General features: G+C 35.1%; 1 protein-coding gene across 1 annotated transcript in view; it reads right to left on the reverse strand.

Moving 5' to 3' along the window:
• The window catches only part of Fat4 (FAT atypical cadherin 4), a gene marked incomplete in the record, with an annotated part of 190,835 nt that overhangs the window by 1,946 nt on the left and 163,315 nt on the right, over positions 1-25,574 (reverse strand). Inside the window, 8 exon segments of the mRNA XM_013515322.1 lie at positions 1-1,127; positions 3,208-3,469; positions 6,615-6,832; positions 8,362-8,486; positions 10,761-10,940; positions 12,727-12,812; positions 17,903-18,210; positions 22,495-22,599. Coding sequence (XP_013370776.1) covers positions 1-1,127; positions 3,208-3,469; positions 6,615-6,832; positions 8,362-8,486; positions 10,761-10,940; positions 12,727-12,812; positions 17,903-18,210; positions 22,495-22,599 — 2,411 coding nt within the window.

The following is a 25,574-nucleotide window of genomic DNA, read 5'->3' on the forward strand; positions in this document are numbered from 1 at the left end:
GTCGCCGGGCGTCTCCAGGGCGCTGCCGTCGCGCAGCGGGAGGTGCAGCTCGCGGGCCGGGCTGCTGCGGTAGAAGGTGGAGGACTTGGAGAAGGGCCCGGGGCTGTGCCGGGACAGGGCGGTGGGCGTCGGGCAGGCCGAGTGGCTGAGCGAGCTGGTCCGCAGCCCCGGGCCGTAGGGCGCCTGGTAGGTGAGGCTGCTGGCGCCCAGGGGCATGGGCGACTGCCGCGCGAAGCCCAGCGGGCTGTGCCGCTGGATGGAGAACTTGGGCGTGTGGCTGCGGAACTGCTTGTAGTGCTGGATGATGTCCGCGTCCGAGGGCGCGATGCTGCTGGCGTTGTCGATGTCGTAGTGCTCGATCTCCTGCTCCGGGGACGCCAGCGGCGCGCTGGGGATGGTCTCCGAGCTGTGAGGGAGGTCCGTCTCGTCGTAGATAAGGTAGGGGTTTTCTCTCTCGATGATATCCGGCTTCGGGTTGCCTTCGGGCTGCTTCCGCACGGTCATGTCATCCCCGTAGGGGGGAATGTTGTCTGGGTCGTCGAAGGCGACGTTCTCACTGCCCTTTTTCTTCTTCTCCTTCGGTTTCTTCTCATCCTTGGGATTCCTGGCCTTCCTCCCCCTGCACTGATTGCACAGAATCAGGCTCAGGACCAGGAGGGCCAGGACCGTGGCGCAGCTGCCCACGATGGCAGGCACGGCCCACAGCGGCAGCGAGAGCTCCTCAGGGCTCGGACTCGGCACGCACACGTGCCCACCTGCACTCCCGGCCTTGCACACCTTCCCCTGAGGACAGAGGACGCCCAGGCAGGCCACCACCGTCTCACAGGTCCTCCCCGTGTGCGACTCTGGGCAGCTGCAGGTGAAGCCAGAGTGTAGGCCTGGCTCGCAGCTGCCCCCGTTCTGGCACGGGTGGGACGCACAGTCGCCGGGGGGCACGCACGTGTAGGCGAACCACTGGTTGATGCACAGTAAGTCTCCCCAGCAGGGGTTGCTGGCGCAGATGTTGGGGCCCCGACAGCCAATCTTCACAGAGGGATCTGTTTTGGAGATGGAGGCCAAGCTGTGCTTCCCGCTGAACGGGAGACTCTCTCCGCCGTACAGCACGGACGCAATGCAGCCGTCGAAACCTGCAGGGAAGTTAAGCAAAGGCTTAAACACTGCACCTCAGGGAGCGGTCACAGGGCTTCACAGTCACCTCATGACAGCTTAGAAACCACAGCCCCCAAGTCACCCTCCCATGCAAAGGCTGGAAATCTGTGCGTCTCCCCAAAGAACTTAGCAAGACGCATAAGATTTCCGTGACAAAAATGTGGAGCGGATAGCTTGGATCTCGCACGTTCTGAAGATCAAGAATGACTCCAACAGGCTGGATTCCCTTTATCTTTCTTTCACACATTTCATTATTTATTTGTTCTGTTTTATAGTCCATATGCCGAAAATTCCATACATAGAAATCAAATTTATTTTTTTGAGAAGTAAACAAAAACCTAAAAAGGCCAATAACTTCAACTACAAGACCACACATTTTTCAGTGGATATAATATTCCTCCCCAGAAGGCAAACAGGCTCTTAGGGAGCAGAAGAAACTCCTGTATTACAATTGCTTGTGGGCAGCTGAAGTGTGAAAAGAGTGGAACTGTAGCAACATTTCATGAGATTCTGGCAGGGATTAGAAAAAATGGCTCCTTGAGGACGATAATGATAAAAAATAAAATGGAATACTTCATTAGATCTGGGTGTATGATGGCTGTTAACATTCCTGAGTATCAAAGGGCCCTTCCACCAAAGTGAAAATTCCATCTCCATACACTGTTTCTCCACAGGCTTTGGTGACATCTATTTCTGTTCCTACACTCCTGGAGTTCTTCCTATTACTTTGTCTCCTTTATTGACTCTTTCTCCTCTTCACAAAAGTCGAGTCACTCAAGGCCAGGCCCTGAGCTTTCTTTTCACTCTCAGTCCTCATCATGGGGTTCACACCAAGCTCAATGCTGAAAATCCCATACTGTATTGTTTTTCGAGCATAATTCTACTTCTGAGATTCAGCTGCCTGTCCAAAGACCTTTCTCAAAGGTACTTCAAACTCAACATTTTTCAAACCAAATTGTTGATGTTTTCCAGAGACACACGTTTGGATTCTTCTGCAGTTCCCTCTCACGGTGGCACTAACCTTCTTTGAGTTTCAAGCCAGAAATCTCCCCAAGTTTTACCAAAATCACCAACAGTTTGGTCCATTGTAGTTCCTAGAATAGTATTTGTTGACTATCCACTTATTTCTCCTGCTTGTCATCACATTAGTTGAAACTCAAACAATGGATACCCTGCCCAGATTAATGATGTTCCTTCCTGGATGATTTCTGTAAATCCACTTGGGTCCTGCGGTTACTTTCTATATTGTAGCCTGGAAGATCTTTGCTACTATGCATATCTAATTTTGATGGTATGGGCTTATATTTTAACAAACTCCCATTATTGTACAAATAAGATGAAAATTACAACATGATTTAAAATACAAGCACAAGGTCGTGAGTTCGATTCCCAGTACCGGCAAAAAAAAAAACCCAAAAAATAAAATAAAATACCCAGCTTTTTTCTCCAACTTCACCTTTTGCCTCTGACATCAGCCACCAATGTGTTGTATTCTTCAACTTTGACTTAATCTGTTTTTTAAAATTCCCTTTAATATAAATTAATCTTTCTTACTTTTTCCTCCTCACCCTCATCATCGAGAGTTAAATGCACATGTAAATGTACCCGGTAGGTTTTCCTTTCCTCCTTTATTTTTTCAAAATCTCTTAGAAGTCTACATTCTTTGTTCACATCACTCATGACAGATTAAAATAACGTTTGTGGAAGGACTGATTGATGTTTGTATCTTGTTTAATGTATGCCAGGAGAACAGGAGCGAATGAACTACAGTAGTGGATGGATAAAGAAATGGAAATTACAGGCAGTTATCTGAGCAGTGGGGCTGATGGCTGATAGTTTCTTACAAAAATTTTAAAGGCAGCTATGATAGTCTTAGAATATTCATAACTGAGTATCAAAAATGCAATTACTACTATAAAATAAATTGTATTATAATAAAATTGTGTTGTATGTGGGATTCATGCTACACAGATTTTATTCACTTATGTGACAAAAATCACCTACTTCATGAGTAACAATTTTCCCTTTCTTTATGACACTTCTCAATAAAGCATTTACCTGTTTGAGTATCTCGATGAGCTTGATTGGGTGGAATTCCACCAAGAGAAATGGTAAGCACATCAAGGCCACCAAAATCCTGAGTAGGGTGAGTGATATCTCTGGTGTAGATTCTGTCAATGGACAAGACTGTGGCAGTTCCATTCTTCCCTATTAGGAAAGTATGCCAGTGTCCATCTGCAACGTACACTTCAGGAATATTTCTCTCCACTTTCCCGGCAATTCCTGCATCTGATGTAAAATGTACTTTGCCATTTTTGACCTGTAAAAGATATTAAGAATAATGCATAGTCAAAGAACAGTGTGCTTAAATAAGAAAGCTTAATGGAGTCATAAATATTGGTCAATTTGGTCAATGACCAAATACTGATCATTGGAATAGCTGAGTTGTGATTTTATGCATATTTACAGATACTGTCCATATAACTTTGGTAATATAATTTCATGCTTAATCTTGTATCTATGCTTAGTTGCTTCACATGCATAGACTTATTTACCAGAACATTAATGAAGATGACAGAATGAAGAGCTGCATTAAGTAAATACATTTTTTCATAATTATATTCCAGTGGCACTGGCTGCTGTATTGGTCAGTTTATAAAAGGCCCAGTGATAAAAAATGTTATAATAACCTCAAAATGAAAAATGAATGAATGCCCACCTATAAAAGAAGCACAGCTGTGAAACTGAAGATAAAAATAAATTTCTTTGCCTCTCATCTATTAAGCACTAAAAGCTTAGGACAAAATGATGCGTATTATTTATTTATATCATTTTTGACATGGAAAATGAGGATGAAGAAAGAGGGAATTCTTAATGATGAGGTGTCCGGGCAAGTCTTTGCATTGGCTGTCTTTTCCATTTATCTAAGGGATATTTGGTTTCTTTCCCTCCACCCAGTAGAACATTGGGTAACAAGATGCCCCTACTCCAGTTTCCAGCCACCAAGTTTCCAGTATTACGAGTAAACTTCTTTAGAAATGAAATAATTTATGAGGCAAGATGTACTTTTGGTTTAGGGAGCATAATCCCACAGCAACTGCCAGATAAAGCTGGTGTTTTGGCGAAAGGAGGAAGTGGCACCGTGCCTCAAACGATGGGAATGGAACGATGGATCAGTTTATTTTGTCACTCAGATCACATGCTATTTCTACATGCAACAAACACATCTGGTAGAACTAAAAATCAGTTCGCTTGTACTTTGCGGAAAATATGCCTAACATATTTACATGTGTTAGTCATATAGTAATATTTTATTAAAGCAATTTTTCCAGATCACAATATATTTCAAGGTCAGGAAGAAAAAGAGAAGATTCTAGTTAAATGACAATAACATTTCATCAAATGGGCGACAATTGATGACATTAAATAAAATAGGCGTGCCTTTTTAGTTACATTCAGATCCCTTATTGAAAAAAAAGCATGGAAGGGAGTCTTCTCTCAGTTTGGGTTCTCATTCACTTAATCCCATCATGTCATCTTTTGATTCAATTAATTTCTGATGAAAGAGCATGTGGGATGCTACATGGAATGCGAGGGAGGTGAGTAAGAATCTAAGTTCCAATTCTAATACTCTGAAGGCTTTTCTTTGTCCTAATAACACTCCACCTAATACTTATATCCTTCCTGACTTCCAAACATCTTGATATTCTTTTTGCTCAGCTATTTATTCATCTAGCATTTTGTTTATTCGATTTCAATTCTGTAGCACTCTGAATACCTATTCCAGTTCTATATCTTCATTCATACAAACAAAGCAAAACAATAGAACTGATCCAGAGTAGAAACAAAGCCCAACATCTGACTATTATTAAAGTATTCCACATATGGAGCTACAGGATATACCATCAGCAAAGGCTTGCAAAATGCTTTAAATATAGTGGTAACAGGCCAGGGATATAGCTCAGCGGCACAGTGCCCACTTGGCAAGCACAAGGTCTTGAGTTCGATTCCCAGTGCAAATAAATAAATAAAATAGTAACAAGATTACACACAGATACACTTTCCTTCTAGATTTTTCTCTGATATATTCTTAATTTACCAAGCAGAACTTATGTAGAGAACATACTCTGCTTTCTCCTCACACTGTTACCTCCTGACACCGCCTCTGACCTTTAACCATGCAGAATCCCACTTATCCAATGCTCCTCTTCACCTTCACCTTGTGTGTGTGTATATGTGCATGTATGTGCATGCGTTAGTGTAGCTGGGTAAAAGATTCAGAACAGGGAAAATATAAGAAAAAAGAAGTTGTCAACAGGTGAACACCCACCCAAAGAAAAGGAGGAAAGTAAAACCCAGGTGCCTTGGTAACTGATGAGGAACAGGTGACAATCCATCTGAACTAGTTTCCTGGCCTGTAGAAGTACAATATATTCCTGTCATCCAAATAACCTGCCTGCTGAGAACTACTTTCTGTGACTCTATTTAATTCAACCTACTGGCTGTTAGCTTCTTCATCTATTCACTTTATGTTCCAAGCCCCTTAATCTCTGAAAAGCTGCTTTTCAAAAATTTCAAACCAAAATGTACATTTTGGCTTACACTAGTCATTGTTATTAACGAGCGATTACTTTGCCTTCAGAAAAAAATATCTCTAAGTGTTTACTACCCATGTAACGAAATCTTGAGAAGTCGCCTGCTGCAGTCCTGTTGGAAATGAAAAAATGTAGGGTGACAAAAATGGATCCTGACATTCAACTTCTCCTTCAGGAAGAAAAAATTCTGTCTGACTTCTTCAACCACATTGTATTTTCACTGAATTCCTTGGCATAAACAGATAACACAGAGACATTTCATATGTCATTTAAATGGCACGAGGACTTGGAAGCAGCTTAACAGATAATGCACAGACCTCAATGTCAAAGCCTCTCCAAACGTACAAAATTGTTTCTCATAGATAATGTTTTACTTCTTCCTGCAGTTCCTTACTTTGCTTTTAATGTACTTTTTAGCGAGCAGAATAAATACAAAATTATAGTATTATGCTCTTTTTATTCTAATCCTATCAAATAGCATATAGAAGTTAGTGTTTAAAATAATTCTTGGGGAGAAATGTTTTCCACTTCAAAAACACATTATTTTTGTTTTCCTTTGCTTAAAAGTAAGGAGGAAGCAATACAAATTTTTATAAAACAAAATATATTCAAAAAAACTGTTCTTGTGTTGGCCTACCTGGCAACTGTACTCTAAAACCAAGACAAAAGTGTGTTGAAACCAACCCTTTTGCATCTCCGATACTTGGGTAATGCTGGGGGAATAGATAAGACAGATGCACTGGAATAGTGCCCAGCGCTGGTCAGAGGTCTAATGGTTTGTAAAGAAAAGGACAGAAATGGGAGAAGTGAATCAAACCATAGCAGGCACGCAGTCTAATCAAATGAAGTCACTCTCAGCTTTTCCCTTACCTTCACGGTGGTATAATTGCTGCTTTCCTGGATATGGATTAAAATGCCATTCTCGCTTCTTGTCCTGAACTTGACTTCGAGGGAGTTCACGCCAAAAGGCTCGAGCGCAACACCGCGGATGCTCTGTCTTAACAAATACTCCCGCTTCTCATTCTGACTCATGTGGTAGTCCAGGCGGCCTTTGCCCTCCAGTGACAGGGCTGTGTCAGGTGTGATAGCTGAAAGGAAACGGAGGGAGAGACAAGTAAGAGCAGCCACTAGGAACTTGAGGGGCGTTTTCTAGAGTTACAGAAGACTGCTCACTAAAGAGGACGAGGAAAACATTAAGATCTTGGAATTAATATCTCCCAATCCTACTCTGGCAAAAAACTTTTCTGTGTTTGAATTAATACATGAACTTATTTCAAATGCTTAAATCCATTTCAGAACCATGAAATATAAAACATTTTATGATAGTCATTAATCATTTGGGAAATATTCACAGAAATATTTGCCACATGATATAAATCATGGATATTTGAAGACACAGACACCTGTTGAAAATGAGCACTTGAAAAGTTTGATTTTAATAATTTCATGGTATTTACAAAATTCATTAATCACTACATTTTCAGAGCTGAAATGACTTCCAATAATTAGTATTTGGTATCCTTAGTTTTTGATGTTTAAAAATTTGGACAAAAAATATATGCACAAATATTTATATTTGCAACTAAGTTTATTGTCTGTAATCATCGGGATAATTGGATCTATCATCCGGTATCACCAGTTACGTATGATAGCACCTCTGAGATGTTCATAGTCAAGCAGTAAAGAACTCTAAGATACAGTAAACAACAACATAGCTAAAGAAAGAAAATTAAAAAGATGAGAAAAAATCTTAACACTGAATAATATACATTTATAGGGTGAATTTTATAGAATATAATTTATTTTTTGATTTAAGAAAATAAGTCTCAGACATTTCTAAAGCTAATGACTTACCTCATATTCTAGATTAACTGGTTTCCTACTTATTGCTCATTACTATAAATAAATATGTAACAATATACTTTTTCTATATTTGTATTGTATCCAAACTAATTAAATATGGTCACAATTCTGCTATGAATATCTTTTAGATTGTATTATATGCTAAGTTTTGTCCAGCAATTCTATTCATTTTCATAATAGAATCAAATTACTCCTTCAAAAGTGATCAGATATCTAAAGTTAAATTAAGTCATAATCATTCACTTGAAAATAAAGCAACTGTTATAAAAAGAGGCCCCATTAGAGGTAATTTGTGGAATATATGGCTTGAAATTGGAGAACTCCATTTTCTAATGATGGCTTGAAAATCATTACAGCCTTATTAACAATAGAAGTAGGGCTTAGAAGACAACTAACCAATGAAAAGATTTAAAAAGTAGTACTCAAAACCAATTCCAGTTCATTGCAAATTAAAATGAAAGTATCACCTTTATTTTAATACATTCCCATCACATGATGTTTTTAGCTCATTGCTCATTGTGTAATTTAAGCTGTATACTTTTCTACCAAATACAAAAAATTCATCAGGGAAACATCCCCTAATGTTAGGTGATACAAAATCACAGCCTGAAAATAGCCCCAATTGTTACACACATAATATTTTCAATATTTAGAGTGGTCATAATTTTAAAAATTCAGCTATATCCTTAAGTACACATATTTATGCCCTCATGGTTGTTATAACTTTCAGTGGAAGGTTAAACAGTTTACATACATTTTTCACAGTATTTCCCCGTGAGTCCTTCTTTGCAGTGACATTGCTGCCATGACCAGAAATCCATGCATGTGCCGCCATGTTGGCAGAGGTTGCGAGTACAAGCGCCTTCGAGTCTAGGACATCTACAATAAAGTCACAGAAAGGGCCTTAAAGCACAAACAGGATAGAAGAATGTTTGCTAAACACAGATGCAAACTTTTATAAACCTGTTTAATTTCAGGCACTCAACTATCTGAGGCTCAAGTTACAATTACATTTGGAACAACGAATGACACTAGATTGACTAAAACATTGCCACCTTCATACTCCAACACAAGACTAAATAAAAATAGCACCTTAACAAAAATGGCAAAAGGAAGTGACAGTTTCTCTGTTAAATTAATTCTTATTCAAGCAATGCACTTGGTCAAATAAACCCTTTGTTTACTATAACACGGAAGCCATACATTTATTTGATTACACAGACTCATGCAGTTAAGGATTATTGGATGCCTACTCTCTACCAAGTGCTATTTTAAGCATAGAGGTAAAGTCATGAAAGAAAAATTCACGCCTTTGTGAATTCAGGCATCATATTTTCCTGTGGGAGAAACAGACAATAAAGAAAACTCTGAGTATGTAGCTTGTTAGAAAAAACATAGCTCTGTGAGAAAATTAAAACAGAAATTATACAAGGACTTTGACAGGTTTCTCATCTCCAGATTAGACGGTGAAGGAAGAATTCATCGTTATGGAGACCTTAACAAAGTTGGGGAGCAAAGTATGGTCATGAGAGCCTCTGGGCAGAGGAAATGTCAGTGAGGAAGCCCCAGTATGAGGGCAGAGCTCCATGCCTGAGGTGCACCAAGGGGCCACCGTCCTTGGACCAGAGCGAATGAGAAGAGCGGGCAGATGTGGTCAGGAAGCTGAGCGAGAGTCCAGAGCAGGAAAGCCTTCTCCGTCAGTGTAAGGACTTGGGCTTTCCTCTGAGCAGATGGGAGCTATTGCAACATTTTAAGCAGAGACATGACAAGAACTGACTTGTGCTTCAAAAATGTCATTTTGGCTGTTGCTGGTTTGCATTGAAATATGACAGAAAGAGGGGAGTCAGAGATCAGCAGAAGAGTTTCGTTTCAGCATTTTCTCATCCAAAAGAAGTTCACAATATATTTTGAAAAACAAAAGTGAATACTTAAAAATATGTTTGTGTGAACATGTAGAATGATATCAAAGAAAGTGCACCGAAGTATTAACAATGGTTAGCAGGGGCTGGGGATTTAGCTCAGCGGCAAAGCACCTGCCTGGCAAGCGCAAGGTCGTGAGTTCGGTTCCAGGTACCGGAGAAAAACAAAAACAAAACAAAACAAAACAAAAAAAATGGTTAGCAATCATAACTCTGCATTTTCCTGTACTCTTTACCAGTAATAATAATGAAATTATGGTACTTTGAATCATAACAACAATATATAGAAAAACAAAGGCAAGTGACCAAGTGCATTAAAAACTAACTTATAAATATTGAAAAGTAACTCTGCTTTCTGTTTGAAATTTTATTTGTAAAGATCTCACCCAAAAAATATCAACAAGGCTTTTTGTGAAAATATGTTGATCATAGTATTATTAGTACTGTAATACAATTAGAAACCACTACAGCACACAACAGTTATAATAAAACAATACTAGGCAGTCATAAACATGACAATAATTAAAGGACTTTAGGGTAATTAGATTATAAGTTTCCACAAATATTTTTTCTGACTATTCCCTTTTGATAATGAATAATTTTTAAGATAAACTGCAATTTTCATAATTTCTTTTTTGTTTTTTTTTTTTCTTTTTTTTCAGGTACCGGGAATTGAACTCACGACCTTGCGCTTGCCAGGCAGGCGCTATGCTGCTGAGCTAAATTTCCAGCCACCCAATTTTCGTAATTTCTAAGTCATTACATGGAAACTAATAAATAAGGAAAAAGTCTTAGAGTTTAATATTAATCTAGGTAATACTTATTACAGCTATATCAAGATTTTTCCAGTACATATAAGTAGAACAATGCATTTTCAAAAAAAGTTACATGTGTACATGATAATTAATATTTACTTTATCACAGTGTGCTTGGCCCCTTTCTGTATGATTATCTGCCTACTGAATTAATTTAATCCCCCTTCTAACTCTGCAAGATAAGGTAAAATAAAGCATGTATGCAGACATACATTTTTCTTTGACTCCAGAAAATAATAAGTATTTTAAATATACATTATATTTCATGCCAAATAAAATTTCTCATCCACAAAATTTAAAATATGAAATATTTGGTACTCTTAGGGACTTTTGGAAAGTAAATATATCTTTGATGGTCAATCAACATATGCAGTGCTTGGAATTTTTCTTTAAAATTGTCAGAAAGAAAATCTCCGTACTGATCTAAGATGCCCTGTGATGCCAGAGCTTGGCTGGGTTCTAAAGGCCTGCCGTTGACTGCAAGCTCCATCACGCAGCCGACAAAGTCATGGCTTTCCACGTGTCCTCTCCTCTGCAGGATTGGTTCTAGCGATCTGATACCTCCAACTGTGACTCTGTTTGGCTGCACGTCAAGAGTCCTAAAGGAAAATGGAAAGAGAAGAACATGAGTGCCAACACTTCAGATTTTTAAACTAAAAGATTTTTAGTTTTAGAAAGAGTAAATATATGGGGGCCGGGGATATAGCCCAGTGGCATAAGCGCCTGCCTGGCAAGTGCAAGGTCCTGAGTTCAATTTCCAGTACCAAAAAAAAAAAAAAAAAAAAAAAGAGGGTAAATATAAGGGCCATAGAATGTAGCTCAGAGGTAGAGTGCTTGCCCATCCTGCACAGAGTTCTGAGTTTGACCCCCTGTACAGAGTATTTCTTGCATTCATTATAGTACTCTGCCAAATTTCAGTGGAAAACTTTATAGGTTGACACATGTCCTCCAAACAGATACATATAGGATTACTTGATTTCCAGTTATTATAAATACTAAACATATTGTTACAGTTTATATCTATATGTCCCCCTCAAAACCTCATGTTCTTACAGGTGGGGCTTTTGGGAGGTGTTTGACCATGGAGCTGTGATATTCATCAGTGGTTTAGTCCACGGATGAGTTTATAGCCAAATATGATGTTGAGAGTCAAAGCCTGGTAGGAGAAGGTGGGTCACTGGGTGTGTGGCCTGGAAAGGTCTATCTCCCTCATTCCTGTTTCCTATCTGCCATGCCATGAGCTGTTCCTCCTCTGCGATGGCCCCCTGCCACGCCACCCTTCCTTAAAGCCAGCTCACTATGAACCAAAACCTCTACAAGCTGTAAACCAAAATAAAATTTTCTGCTCTAATTTGTGGGTGTCAGATATTACATCTGAGGAACACAAAAGCAAATAAAAATATTTACGAAATTGTATCTTCAGATATCTGAATTTGATGTATATAACAATTTTGAGTCAGTAAGAGGGAACATATTGTCACAGAAAAGTCAAAATACACAGAAGTAGTAAGAACCCTAATATTTCGGTAAAATTACTCTATTCTTTCTCTCAGACGTAAGGTATGCCAGTATGTAAATTAATAAAATGGATGATGTGTCAATATATTTCTGTCTGTTAAAATTGCTTATATTTTTGATAAGATAACACTGTTTTAAGCTCCGAGTGCTATTGAAAAATATGTTAGTTTTCACACAAACTTTAGAAAACGTATTTAAAAGAGCTGTGATCCTGACCTTAGACTTCTTTCGGGATTCAGGATACACACAACTAGTTAATGGATATTTCACAAAATACTGGCTATGCTGAGTTTTATTTTCTTCAGTTTTATCCTCATCTATGATTTATGCCTTTTAAGCAGAATGTTTTGTACACTAATTTGTAACTAAAGTACTCTTTTAGTATAAAAATCCTTTCAGGAAAGTCAATAAAATTTTATGCAATATTTATAATAATATGATTATTTTAAAATGTACGCTGTCATGGTTAATACATAGATGTCACCCAAGAGTCTCACACATGAACAGTGGTGTCTCTACAACATGACAGGATCCTGGGGTTAACAGCTGCTAGGAGAAGGGTCTGGTCAGTGCAGGCAGGTGAAGGACTGTGGGGCGTGGCCCGGAAGAGTTCATGGCTCTCTCCAGCTCCTCCCTTTACTCTCCCTGCTTCCTGCTCTCTGTGCTCCTCTAGCAGACCTTCCTGCCTTAGAGCCAGCCAGAAAGGCAAGGACCAAAAGTTCTCCAAACTGTGAGGCAAAATAAACCTCTTCTTCTTTGAGGTGCACATGTCTGGCATTTTGTCCCAGAGATGAGAAAAGCAACTAAAGCATATGCACTTTTAAAATTTCAATTAATAGCAAAGATCAAATTAATAATTATACTCACCAGTCATCAGAAACTGCTACATTACTGATGGTGCAATAGCCTGGTTCTTGGTTCTCAGAACAGGAATCCACAGTCAAGGAAGCCGCCTATACAGAGAGAAGCGAAAGCTCACTGTGGGTCCCACCGTCCCTTTAGTCTTCCCAGACAGAGCTATGCTGGGACTGCTAAATCACAGTAACACTTTGATTTAATGTGTTTTAACACATAACAAATCATATAACTTACCACAATATTAAATTATAGGCACTTAATTTTGATATCTCTAATGCTGAAACTGTGATTATCTTTATATATAAGAGGTGGAAGGGTACTTGAAAAATTTCTGGCTCTCAAATTTTATAGGTGAGAGACTAAAAATACCATTCGTCATCCTTAGACTATCACATGGTAGTTCTGGAGCATCTTCCTGGTATTACAAATTCAAGAAACATGTTTATTGTTCTATTCAGCTCTTTTATCAAATGAAATAATAGAGCCATATTTATAAAACCATTGTGAAAGTACAGTGTAAATATTATAGGAATCTGTGAAAATTTTCATAGCTATATTGAATTCACTTTGAGATAAAGTAAAAAATTGAATAAGTGTTCTCATCTATGTTAAGCATTGTTATGTTTAAGTAAAATAGTACAGCCTATCTATGTATAATCAGAATGCATTCTAATATATTGCTGTACAGTACATACTTCCCAATAGTAATGAAATCATAAATAGTTATTTTTGCATCGTAACTAAGGCCTATCCCATTCTATTTAGTAGAATCAATAAATATTCCATTTGATTCATAAACAATATCATTGATTTATGGTTAAAAGGCCCAAGAATACAGAATAGACTTCTCCATATTGAACAACAGCTACTGAGCATGGCTATACTGGCTTCTATCAGACATGGCTTAGGAGACAAAAGGAGAATGAGAGAGGAGGAAGTCAGGCTTATGCCCACCATTGTGTATCTGTATTATTCAGGAATCTGCAGTACTGTTTCTGTGACCCTCCTTTGGTCCCCAGACTTCAGTAAAATTCATCAAGTAATAAAATTCTGCATACTGTAGATGGTGAAAGTATAAGGGTGATATTCAGAGTGTGGCATTTAGAAAATGGTCAGGAAATTACATAGAGAGACATCACCCACAGTCCCCAAACTCAGGAGGGCCAAGGATTTCTCCTGGTGTAGAAAATAAAGGGTTCCATCTATATTTATGTAAATGCCACAGAACAAGGCTAATCCAACTTTGTTGTACTTATATGAGATAAACACAAATAGTATGCAAGGATTCATTTATTGGAATGTTTATTTTTTGAGGTTAATTTTAATGCCAGCAAAACAAAAGCAGAAAACATGGCTCATGCAGGCTAAACAAGTTTATCAACAACTTACCTTACCCACATGCAAAGAGCTTAGATATCAGGTGTTGCACCCTACAAGTTAGGACAATATCACTATAGGTGGGAATGACTCATTTCCTTAATGCCTCATTTTTATCAATATTGCTTGTGATTTTTTGTGATTTTCCCATAAATATATGTTCAGGTAAGAGATCTGTAAGTGTTCATCTTAAGTATCACACCTTAGAAATAATGGAATTGATTTATAGTAATTTTGCTGCAAATATTACTAACCAATTTGTATTGTTTTTTATTTGTTTACTAATATTGGGTTAAGTCTCAAACCCAGGCCTGGCTTATGCAAAACATGAGCTTAACCACTGAGCTATACATTGAACTTCTTGCTAACATGCACTTATATGTTTCTATCCATTAATTGTTAACTCTACAAACTTCTGTGTGATACGTGAGTTCTTATTTTGCTGCCTCCTCAAGTAAATTATAATAACTACTAACATTTTTAAAAGAAATCACTTGCACTTCCAGTTTTGTCAGTGCATGAAAGTCCTATTTATTTCCTTCTCTCAATAGCATGATTCTTTCCAATTACCTCTAAAATTAAGTGATATTCAGTTTAAAAGCACTATGAGGCTTTAATGATACAACTTCTGTTGTTTACATTGTTTAACACATTTTTCTGTATAGGCACTACACAAAATATTCATTCTAGAGATCCTCAAAGCTTTTATAAACTAGAAGGTATCATATAGGTAATACAAATGCCTCAGTTAGAAAAAATTTTAAAATGATGGCATTATATGTTTGAAATTCTTAATTTGAAATATATTCTGGTTAAATTCTAAAGATTTGATTATACAATTCAAAGAAAGAATAACTGAGGGAATGACTGATTTATTTGAATACTTGCTCATGCAACTTAACCTTCAGAGTTGAATGTCCTCTCTTTTACTGTTGAATTTTTCTACCAGTACCACCGTAAGTTGAGAAGTTTCTATCCTGTCTATGCAATGATTGAAAGCTGAGACCTAATGATTTTGCCAGTTTCCAACAAAAAAATCAGTTTCAACAGTAGAAAATAACAGATTCAAAATCCAATAGGGAACTTATTTTGAATGTTTTTTGAAATAGGGAGGCATTTTTTCCTGTGACTGGAGTAACAATGACAGATGTTACTTTTCACATTTGGTATTATATTCAAAACTTGTTGATTATAGCCACATATTACAAATATCCCTCCTGGCATATTTCACAGTACCTCTTCTTCCACTCTCCCCCTGTTCCCAAATCCCTGCTTGATACAAGCAAATTTTTGTGCTATTTGAAGGCAGCTTGGAAGTCATCAGGTAAAATTGTACCATTTACACATTAATTTATCTGACATCTCAGAAATACTATTATCTTACCTATTCCTGCAGCTTGGGATGTGGTGATATCTGAAATAACTCATTAAGGCCACTGATCAGTGTTAGAAGGTTATTATGGGTACTATAACTACCAATCTACATATAGTAATTTGTATATGTTTGCTCTAAGTCTATGAGGGTTGATATTCTTGGTTACATCAATCATCAGGAATACTGAGATTGTCCAGACCCTTATTGTTCTAGCAGGTCTTCCACTTAACACAGTAGTCTGGTGTTATGCTGATTTTAAAAACCTCAAGCAGAAATTGATGTGGCAACCTAATATAAAGAGAAAAACTGTTTTGTCTGAGATTTGTTTACTAGAACTCTAGTAGTGTTCATTGCAGTGGAATGGTCTTTGAGGCATTGTTCATAATTCAAGCTTTATGCAGTCTGAAATTGAGTAAAATATTTAATTTTTTTAACTTTAAAAGGCTATGTATACAGTGTTGGTGATAATGCGTGATGACAAACATTTACCTTGTAGCAAAGCAGTACAGTTTTCTATGTGATTCATATTAACATTTACAATAATATAGGAATGTGGGGATACAGTTTGATTTTTGGCCCAATCCTGGCCCAATGAACACCACCATCAGAGTCAGGGTTCCCAAAGGGCATTTTTCTGTGGAACTTTTCACAGATTTATTTTTAGACTCTAAATACTCTAAATTACAAAAAAGGTTATTAAATTTTATTTTTTATGTTTTGTCTCATTTTTAGAATGTTGAGTGATTATATTAAATAAGTATGCCACAGATTAAATGTATAAGACAAGTGCTGAGCTAGAGAATATTAATGCTGAGTTAATGAGGAGATGGATGACATGATACAATGAAGATGAGTTTTAAAGGCGCACAGCACTTTTATTGTTTTCTCACTTAGCACAGCTTGCATCCGCCTAATAAGCTGGTGAGATCTTGAGAACAGAGACACAGGTCTGGATGAGATGTTTGAGGACCTAGCTTGGACCATGATCCCATAATCACTTGATTATTCTTAAAGCTAATCAGTATAATAGCTCTGTGAAGTAGTTTAAATACGCATTAATATTGCAGTAATTTAGAATAGAGGAGAGAAAAATCACTGCATTTGATGCCATTCCAGAAAACAGAGTATTTGAGAAAGCAAGTGGAAAATTTCATCCTTTAATAATGGGTTTCAGTTATCCATATTGATCAGAAAAAATAGTATAATAAAGTAGCTTCTGTTTTATGCCTTTATGAAATTGGTAGCTACAAAAATGACAAAAATTATTAAAAAGATAAACCTAATTATATATTAGTGGAAAATTGTAAAAACAGTAAAACAAAATAGTGTTCTTGAATATTATTTCATGTACTCCAATAATATAAATTGTTTACAGAATTTAGTGGCAAATACACTCCTTTTATCTAGTGAATGTACTATTCATTTGATCAGTTTCAAAACCAAAGAACTCACCAAATTTCTGTAGGTTGCTATGGAATGCAAATTAAAATTATAGTCTTTCAGATCCTCAGTTTATCCATTAAAAATTAAGAGAATTTATTTGGCCAGTTTTTCTTTATAAAAGATAATTTAATATTTTGACTGATGATATTCCTTTTATAGGAAGAAATATAAATTTAATCATGCTTTTTTAAAATATTACATAAATATTTTAAGACAGTTTGTTAGCATTACAATTTCAAAAATTCTTGATGCTTCTTAGAAATGGGGATAAACAAAAAACCAATACCTTCTTACATTATGTCAATTTTCTTCAAACATTAATAAGGAAGCTATGACTCATTTGTCTTTATGAAGAAAAAATGTTTAATAAACAAAACATAAAGAAATATGTCATTTTTATTATGAGAGCTATATGATAAAGGTTAAATAAATTATTATATGTCAATCTGCAACATTATTATACAGTATAACTCTGTAAAGCATTGGAAAGTAATATAAAACAGCATGCTTCTATTCCCTTATGTCATAGTCCTCACAGATAACAGTGTACTGAGGTACTGTTGTAATATGAATGTCAAAGAATTGTACTATCTTGAAAATTATTCTTTCATCAGATATTTATTTGTTGGAAAGACTTCTACCTGTATTCTTATGCTGTTTCTTCAATTAAGGCAAAAACACTTAGGAAAAGAAAGTAGCTATTTAAGTATAGTCCTAACATAGCCTCAAAACTATAGAGGAAATATCAATAGAATTTTTATAGAAGTAGACTACTTTATTTTCTCCTTTTTAGTGTTTTTAAAACAGCAATATACTTAACATGAATAGAGGAAAAATTTACTTCTAAGCCTGTTGAAATTCATAACTAACTAAAAATGAATAAATGTAATTTAATTAAATTGTACTCTAATTCACACATTGCTTGAAGGACAAGTTTGATGACCATACAACAGCAATAAAAAGAGGTTAATGTAACATGAGATTTCTTACCATTCCTGCTCTCCGGGCAATCACAGTGTGAAATTGTCCATCGGACACTTTCTTCATGGTAGTGAGTTTATATGTACCACTGCCTAAATTGTAAGAGAATCTTAATCTTTCTTCAGCAATTTCCAGGGCCAAAAACTCAGCCCGTTCCCCTGTCTGGTTGTCATAGTTGTACAGCAGTAGAGCGTGACTTTTGATGGTTGCAAATTTGACATAAATATAGTTGTTATTGGGATCCAAGCTGGGAAATTCCATGTATGATAATTCCTCAAATCCATAACTGTTCAATTCACAGTGCTTCCCAAAGACACCTGCACGTAGGAAAATTGACAAATTGGCACATGAAATGAAGTGAGGTTTTATTAAATTATTTTCATAAAAATATTTCAAGTAATAGTAATGAATTACATCTTTAACATTTTTTATTACTGCCCAAATAACAATGTCTAAACAAAAACTAGAGTAGAACAAATTGATAAACTTTACAGTGTATAACAGAGATGACAGATAAACTGATGTTGTTGGATTTTCCCTCCTTTGGCAAATTAGAAGATTTATCTAAATATGCTGTGTTTTGAAACATTAAGCACAATGAAATGCAGTATGCCTGAAAAGATTTTGTTTCTGGATATAGTCAAAATAAGTTTGTCAATCTTTGAAAGGTTTTAATATGCTGTAATTTTAAACCAAGATACTTTCTTCATAATAAGAAACCATTACAACCAATTTCACTTTAGTTGAAGATAGTAAACATATTCACTTAGGCTTAAAATATCCAGTACCTATACTCATGGTTTTTTCAAAGGCCATAAAATTAGGGAAGGAATCACTGCTTCCCAGAAAGAAAATAGATGTCTAAATTTTTTTATCTCTTTCTTATTTTATATACCCTTTGAGGAAGATTTATAGCAGGTTGTGTTAAAATAACTTTCCATTTTTCTTCCTGAAATCTAGCATTCCCATTTGTTTGTGCTGGTTAGTTTTCCAACTTGAAAAATTGGGTTTTATTGATGTTACAGTGCCATGTCAAAATTCTTTTCCCACAAATATTAGTAGACGGTAGCAAATGATTGGAAAATTAACCCACGCCAATGCATCGTGATTCTTATTAACTTTCAAAGGTTCCATTCCTAACTTTTTTCTTAATATGTCTTGTAAATGCATTTAAGATCATACAGTTACCCAGCTAGAAGGAACTGGTGCCACTATTTCACAGAGTGTTTAAAACTTGTTCAAGGTCACAGAACCATGAGAAATACAGACAAAATATGAAGCCAAACCTACTAATCTAATAGAGTTGTTTTGACTGTATCACATTTTATATCTGAACACTCTTTAAATTAAATGGCTTAGAGGCTACTATAAAACCTAGTGTCATTTATCTTCATCTGTTTTGTGCAGCCAGAGATGATACTCATCATAAATGAACAGGAAATATACACATATACAGAATGTTACTTTCAAATGATACATACTTTAAATGAAGTTAAAGACTCCAAAAGAACTACAGGACTGATGCATATTATATTCAATATACTATATAGCATAAATTTATTTTTACATATCTAGATTTATTAAATTTATTATGCAAAATTTATGTTTATATATAATTGCTTATGGTTTCTATTTATATACAATAAATTATATGTATCTATATTAACTAGGTATTCTAATATATATATATATATACATTATTTCTATATGCAGAAATGGTAATTGTAGTTAAAGAATGAGTAGAGATAAATTATATAATTTAATTAATTATTGAAGAAAAGTTTGTATTACTTATTTCTTTAGGTGTCTACTGATTATATTTTAATCTTTAAAACTGAAATATAAATAGATGCAGAAAGTATGTAGGTACTGAAAGGATGATTTACTAACTGATACTATATTTTCAAATATTAAAGTATTTATATATTATCTTCTCTTTTAAGGCATTCCGTTATTGTTCCTATTAAAAACTAGTTCCTTGTCTTTTATAAATAATAAAATTTAATAAGATTGTTAAACTTGTCTTCCAAATAGAATGATGTGAAACAAATCTAAGGAATGTCAAGAAAAAATTTAAAATTACTCCACTTAAAGGATGTACACACACATTATCATTTACTGCTGTAAAAAATGTAATATTTAGTAGTTATAAACCATACACATATATACATAAGTATTATTGTGTGCAGATAAAAACATAATATATACATATATGTGTGTATAAGAACAAAATATCCCTAAGAGAATAATTTTAAAATGTAAGATAACTTTGTATATATACATACTATATATCATACATTTGCACATGTACAAAGGATGATGAAGACATACGTTTAAATTTTTTAAATGGAAATATATGTTGCCATTAACCCTCTTCAAAATACTCCTCCCTGCTTTAAATATGCTTCTCTCTGAGGCAATTCTGAAAGTCTTTCTCATTCATGTCTCTCCTAGGTTTGAAAGAAAATAAAGTGAACCCTGATACTGAGTGTCACCCAACAGGAAGGGAGCCCATGAAAACACTGTGGTGTGTCCTCATCCATCTCATTCACTAAGTCTGTCACCATGTGACATCTGGTTCTGCCCAAAGTAAAAATGATTATGAAAGGGAATCATTTTGGACCAATTCAGGATATCCAGGCAGCCACCGCAGCTGAACTAACAATGTTTACAAAAGAAAGTTGCAGAACTGCTCCAGAAAGTGGCAAGAACAATGGGTAAGTTCATAAGGGAGGGGGAATATTTTAAGGAGCATTAATGGCAATATATCTTTCACTGCAATAAATTTTTAAAACTTAAGCATCCACTGTATTTTAAATCATGCTTCTGATAGTATATTACATATGTAATAATAAAAGAGATCTAAGGAGTTACAGTTATACAGACTAAACTGTCTTAGTTAAGTCTGGTGAACTTTACATTTTTCCTAAAACACAATCTAATAGAAAATCCTGAAGAATCTAAAAACTGTTTAGAATCCAAACAGCAAATCTTTTTCTGATGAAAAGGTAAACAGCACAAATTTTTTTCCAGCTTCAAAATTATGGTTAAAATGTTTTATAGGGTGCATGTGTTAACTACTTCTAGCTGTTTATTTGAGGCATTCCATTTGCTATTTTTATTTGTATCTTTCACCCACATTGAATTTGAGAAGGAAAATGCTTTTTTATTTTAATTCAATCTTTGTATTCTCAAATTATGTGTTGGTGTTTCCAGATTTTTTGTTTTCCTTTCTTTTATAAGTGCTTATGTTGTTAACTAACAATGTCTAAATTTAAATGGTGTTTTTGGTTTTGCTACAAGGAATAAGCCGGAGAAATGTGCACTGACAGCTACATGTCATTTGCATCTGCGGATATTTTAATTTCTATTGTGCTATTCCTCTTTCCTAGGAATCTCTGGCAGGATGAGAAGGTCTTTTCTGATCCCAAAGCATCTCCTCTCAACAGGAAACTCTTATCAGCTACACTGCAACAATAATTTGCATATTTGGCATTAATTAGCTTAAATCCTGGTACAGTTTATTGGAATGTAAAGGAATCTCTACAAATGTAAACACTTCTGTTCAGCCATTTGAAAAATCATTTTCCTCTTTCCACTACAATGCATTTTTCTTTCATTCCAAAACACAAGTTAAACCATGAAACCTGATTTGTGGTTATCTTAAAAAAAAAAAAAAAAAAAAGCAGCCTCATTTAAAGTTTTCAGAGACCACTGAAAGAATGCTTTAGGAGATCTAAACTTGTGGTTAATTCTGACCTTCATATACCTTTAACTGCTTCATGAGCATTTTTGGTGAGATTTTGAAAGCACAGCAAAATATCAAACAAATTTTTTTAAAAAATCTATTATTTCAAGAAAGAAGAAAGGTCACTTGGAAGATAAATTCTAGATGGGTTCTATGTTGTGAGGTAAAGTACCATTTAAATAAATGGAATAATCTCAAACACATGAAACCCAAGTTAATGTAAAAGTTCTTTCAAAACCTATTTTCACAGTTCTTGGTTGGCCCAGCACTGTAACACAGGGATTAAAAATGGAAGCAGTGTTCTAGTTAATCCCTCTTAGGTGAATAAACACGTGTGGGAGCAAAGACATTCTCCTTAACTTTCTTTCTCCGAGACCAAATTAATCTGAATTTTTATTAATTACTCAGTACTGACTACAAAAAACAAACCTATTATGAAAATGCATGTCTAGGTACTAAGTCTTTCTAATAAATGATTAAATTAATAAAAAAATTGACTTTTTTAGATATTTGAAATAGAGAATGATATAAAATAGTATTTAAAGAGTTTTTATTGAAAATTGCAGATTGGAAAGAAGGGATTAGAAATATTTGAGAAGAAAAAAATCTCAGAAGAAAAAATTGATTTAATTATCTTGAGTAGATTATTTTTCTAATGATAATCAAAGCAATATATTTGAGGATTTCCTTAACCTTTAAAAGTTAATCAAAAAGTTATTAATCTTTGAAATTTTATTTCACTATGGCATGGGAAAGATAATATTTTCTTATTCATGGTCACAAGAAAACAGAATTGCTACATTTTATGGCAAAGTAGAATAATAATTTATATCAAGAAATAAATTATACTTACCAAATGGACAATGGCAATAATATGAATCCACCCCACTTTGACAGGAACCACCATTAAAGCAAGGATTACATTCACAGTAATTGACTGAAGATTCACACATTTTCCCTAAAACATATAGAATCATTTTTAAAATTTACGCATTGTCTTGGTTACTTTTTTCTCACTGCTGGGACAAAATACCTGACGTCCAAAATTAAGGAAAGAAAGGTTTATTTCGCTTACAGTTCATGGAGGTTTCAGTCCGTACTTGGCAGATTATAAGGCAGAGGGGCACATGGCAGAGGGCTACAGCTCAGGGTGGCAGAACACAGCTAAAGCAACCAGCACACACCAGCAAGGAATGGGGGAGGAATGGCCTCAAGCACTCTTTTCCTCTCCCTTACGTATGCAAACTATCCACCCCAGGGCGGGTGCAGCTCTCACACCCATAATCAAACTCTTAAAGCCTGCCCCATGGCCGCATGAGGCTTTGGGGGGACACCCAGACACAAACCATAACACACATAAATGTAGTAAAGTCATCACTGTGTAACTACATGTAAAAATCTACCATGTGAGATTATATCTTAAAGCAAAAAAAGACAAAAACATTTCCCTTGATGTTGGGATATGTTGGAGACTAGCTTGGGATTCAGAATCATATTTATTTGCCTCATTTTAAAGATGTCTAGTATAATATTTCGGAGATAATTTACATAATCATCTTAGGGAAAAAAATCCCATATTTAGGGAAACAATACAGTGAACATATTTAAATGCTGTCATTAAATTTATTTTCTTTCTGTATGTCTCTTCATCTTTTACCTTTTATAGATGGAGAGTTGAAACTGTGATAGTATTGTCTTCACTCTACAGATTTCCTTAACTCAGACTGTTCAAATCCTATTTAGCTTGTCAAACTACAGTTTTTCCATTCCCAAGGAATGGCCCTTAACTTTATATATACCTTTCATAAAGCACAATAAGAAGAAAACAGATAAAACATTTTCATCTCTTATTAATGTGTGATCTTGAGTACAAGTTACATAACTTTATCATTTTTGATTATGTAAGGATAATACTTAAGCAGCAGATTTTTCACTATATAAAAACTTTTCTCATACATATCTTGTTAAATCAAATCAATCAATATTAGCTGAGGGGAGCCAGGCACAATATGGAGGGATTATGGCACTAAAGTGAGCAGGGAAATGTCTTAACATGTTTCTGACTTAATGGAGGGAATTAATCCATACATAAGAGACACTTATCACAAGTGAAGGTGAAAAACCCCTTAGAATCTAATATCATCCCTGAGAAACCACAAAACTTTGACAAAAACTAACTTAGGTCTTTTGTTCCCACAGTCAGGTTTGATGCACGTATGAGTGAATATTTGATTACAACATAGAAAAAACAATGTAAAGTGTAAATCTTATTGTTTTCATTGCTTTTCTTACAGAATCTTACATATGACTTAATACCACTGTTCTATCATTGGCCATTATTTAAAATGTTAATGTATTCATTAATATACCTGTAGTGTTCCAATTCTAAAACCAGTTAAATATTGTAATTTATAGTTAATTTTCATTACCTGACTGGTAATTATTCACGGTAGTTTCTGTAAAGTTATTTTCCACTTCTCAACATGATTACCCTAAAGCATATTTTATGTATCTCATGAAAGTATATATATTTAATGTGCACAATCAGATTTAATGTTCAGCATGATGTATTTTGTCATAGTAACTGCTTAAACATAGTCAAAGTTTCTCTTTAAGTGGGTTTTGTTTTTGTGGCTTGATTATGTAGCCACTATTGTACTGGTATGAAGATATGGGTCAGTAAGGTCCTGTGACACTTCTAACTAAGCCTATTTTTGTCTATCACAGAATTATAAAGAGAACATTTTTTCCTTTATAAATAAAATTGGTAACCTCCTTACAAGGCAAAACATTTGAGTTAAATATTTCACAGTACTTTTCTATTCTAAAGAGAGACCATAAAAATAAAGAAGTGACTAATTCAGAGCCACAGAAATTAGATTTCAGTAGAGCAGCAATGTGCTACATTTCAGGACCAGGCCAGACAACTTTACTATAAACTCGTGCTTCGTTTCACACCAGAGCGATGCTCTTTCATAGAATTCCCTCCTAGGTTGTTTTCCAGTTGGAAGCCTGACAAAACAATTTAGAGATGTAGATTTTGTTTCTTAACACAAAGCTAGTATTGCCCAATAGAGAATACATAAGACCTACTGGCAAAACTTTTTATTATATATTTACCATCAGGAAAATTATACCCCATTCCTTCCATTTTTTCTCAATGTAATGGGATATACTTAGCACATATACTACTGGGCGAAGTATGATTTTACGTTCTTTTTTCTTTGTTTTTCTGAAAATACCTTTTAAAGTAGTATTTCTCAAATATGTAGATTTATATAACATTCACATCATGATAGAATATTACACAATTGGTAACTTTATTTCCTAAGGACCACATTTCAGGAACTAAGAATTACAATTTTAGGGATGTACTGTCATATTCTTAGTCAAATATACTCAGTCTCTTCTCTCTAACAAAAAGTGTGAAGAATATAAAAAAAAACATTGATTTTATAAGGCTCTTCAACGCCATCATTTTTTAATCTGGCTTATAAATGCTACTTTTTACATTTCTGTATAAACAGCAATAAAATAAATTTAGATGTTTTTGTACATAATTTAACTAAATCAGTTATCTTATTTATGCATTACAAAATTATATTTTTTACATAGACACCTGAGTTTAATTTAAATATAAAATATAGGCTACTGTAGTTATTTTGAAGAGAGGAGTGGAAAATTTCTCCAATATAAATAAGATTTTCCTTCATTTATAAACATAGTGAATGTAGACATGGAAGAAATAAAAAACTAATAAGATACTAGTTTTGAGAATGGATTTCTTTAAAAACTTAAATTCTCAATAGAACATGATTTTTTCAAGCATGTAGTAATTGAAATAAAAATTATCCAGGAAAAACAAATTTAACATTTTATTTAACATTTTGATTGAAAGAAATTTTCTTCTTTTTCTTAGTCAAACTGCATAAA

Source organism: Chinchilla lanigera, unplaced genomic scaffold (genome assembly GCF_000276665.1).
Source record: "Chinchilla lanigera isolate Chin_1 unplaced genomic scaffold, ChiLan1.0 scaffold00027, whole genome shotgun sequence".
NCBI classification, from domain to species: domain Eukaryota; kingdom Metazoa; phylum Chordata; class Mammalia; order Rodentia; family Chinchillidae; genus Chinchilla; species Chinchilla lanigera.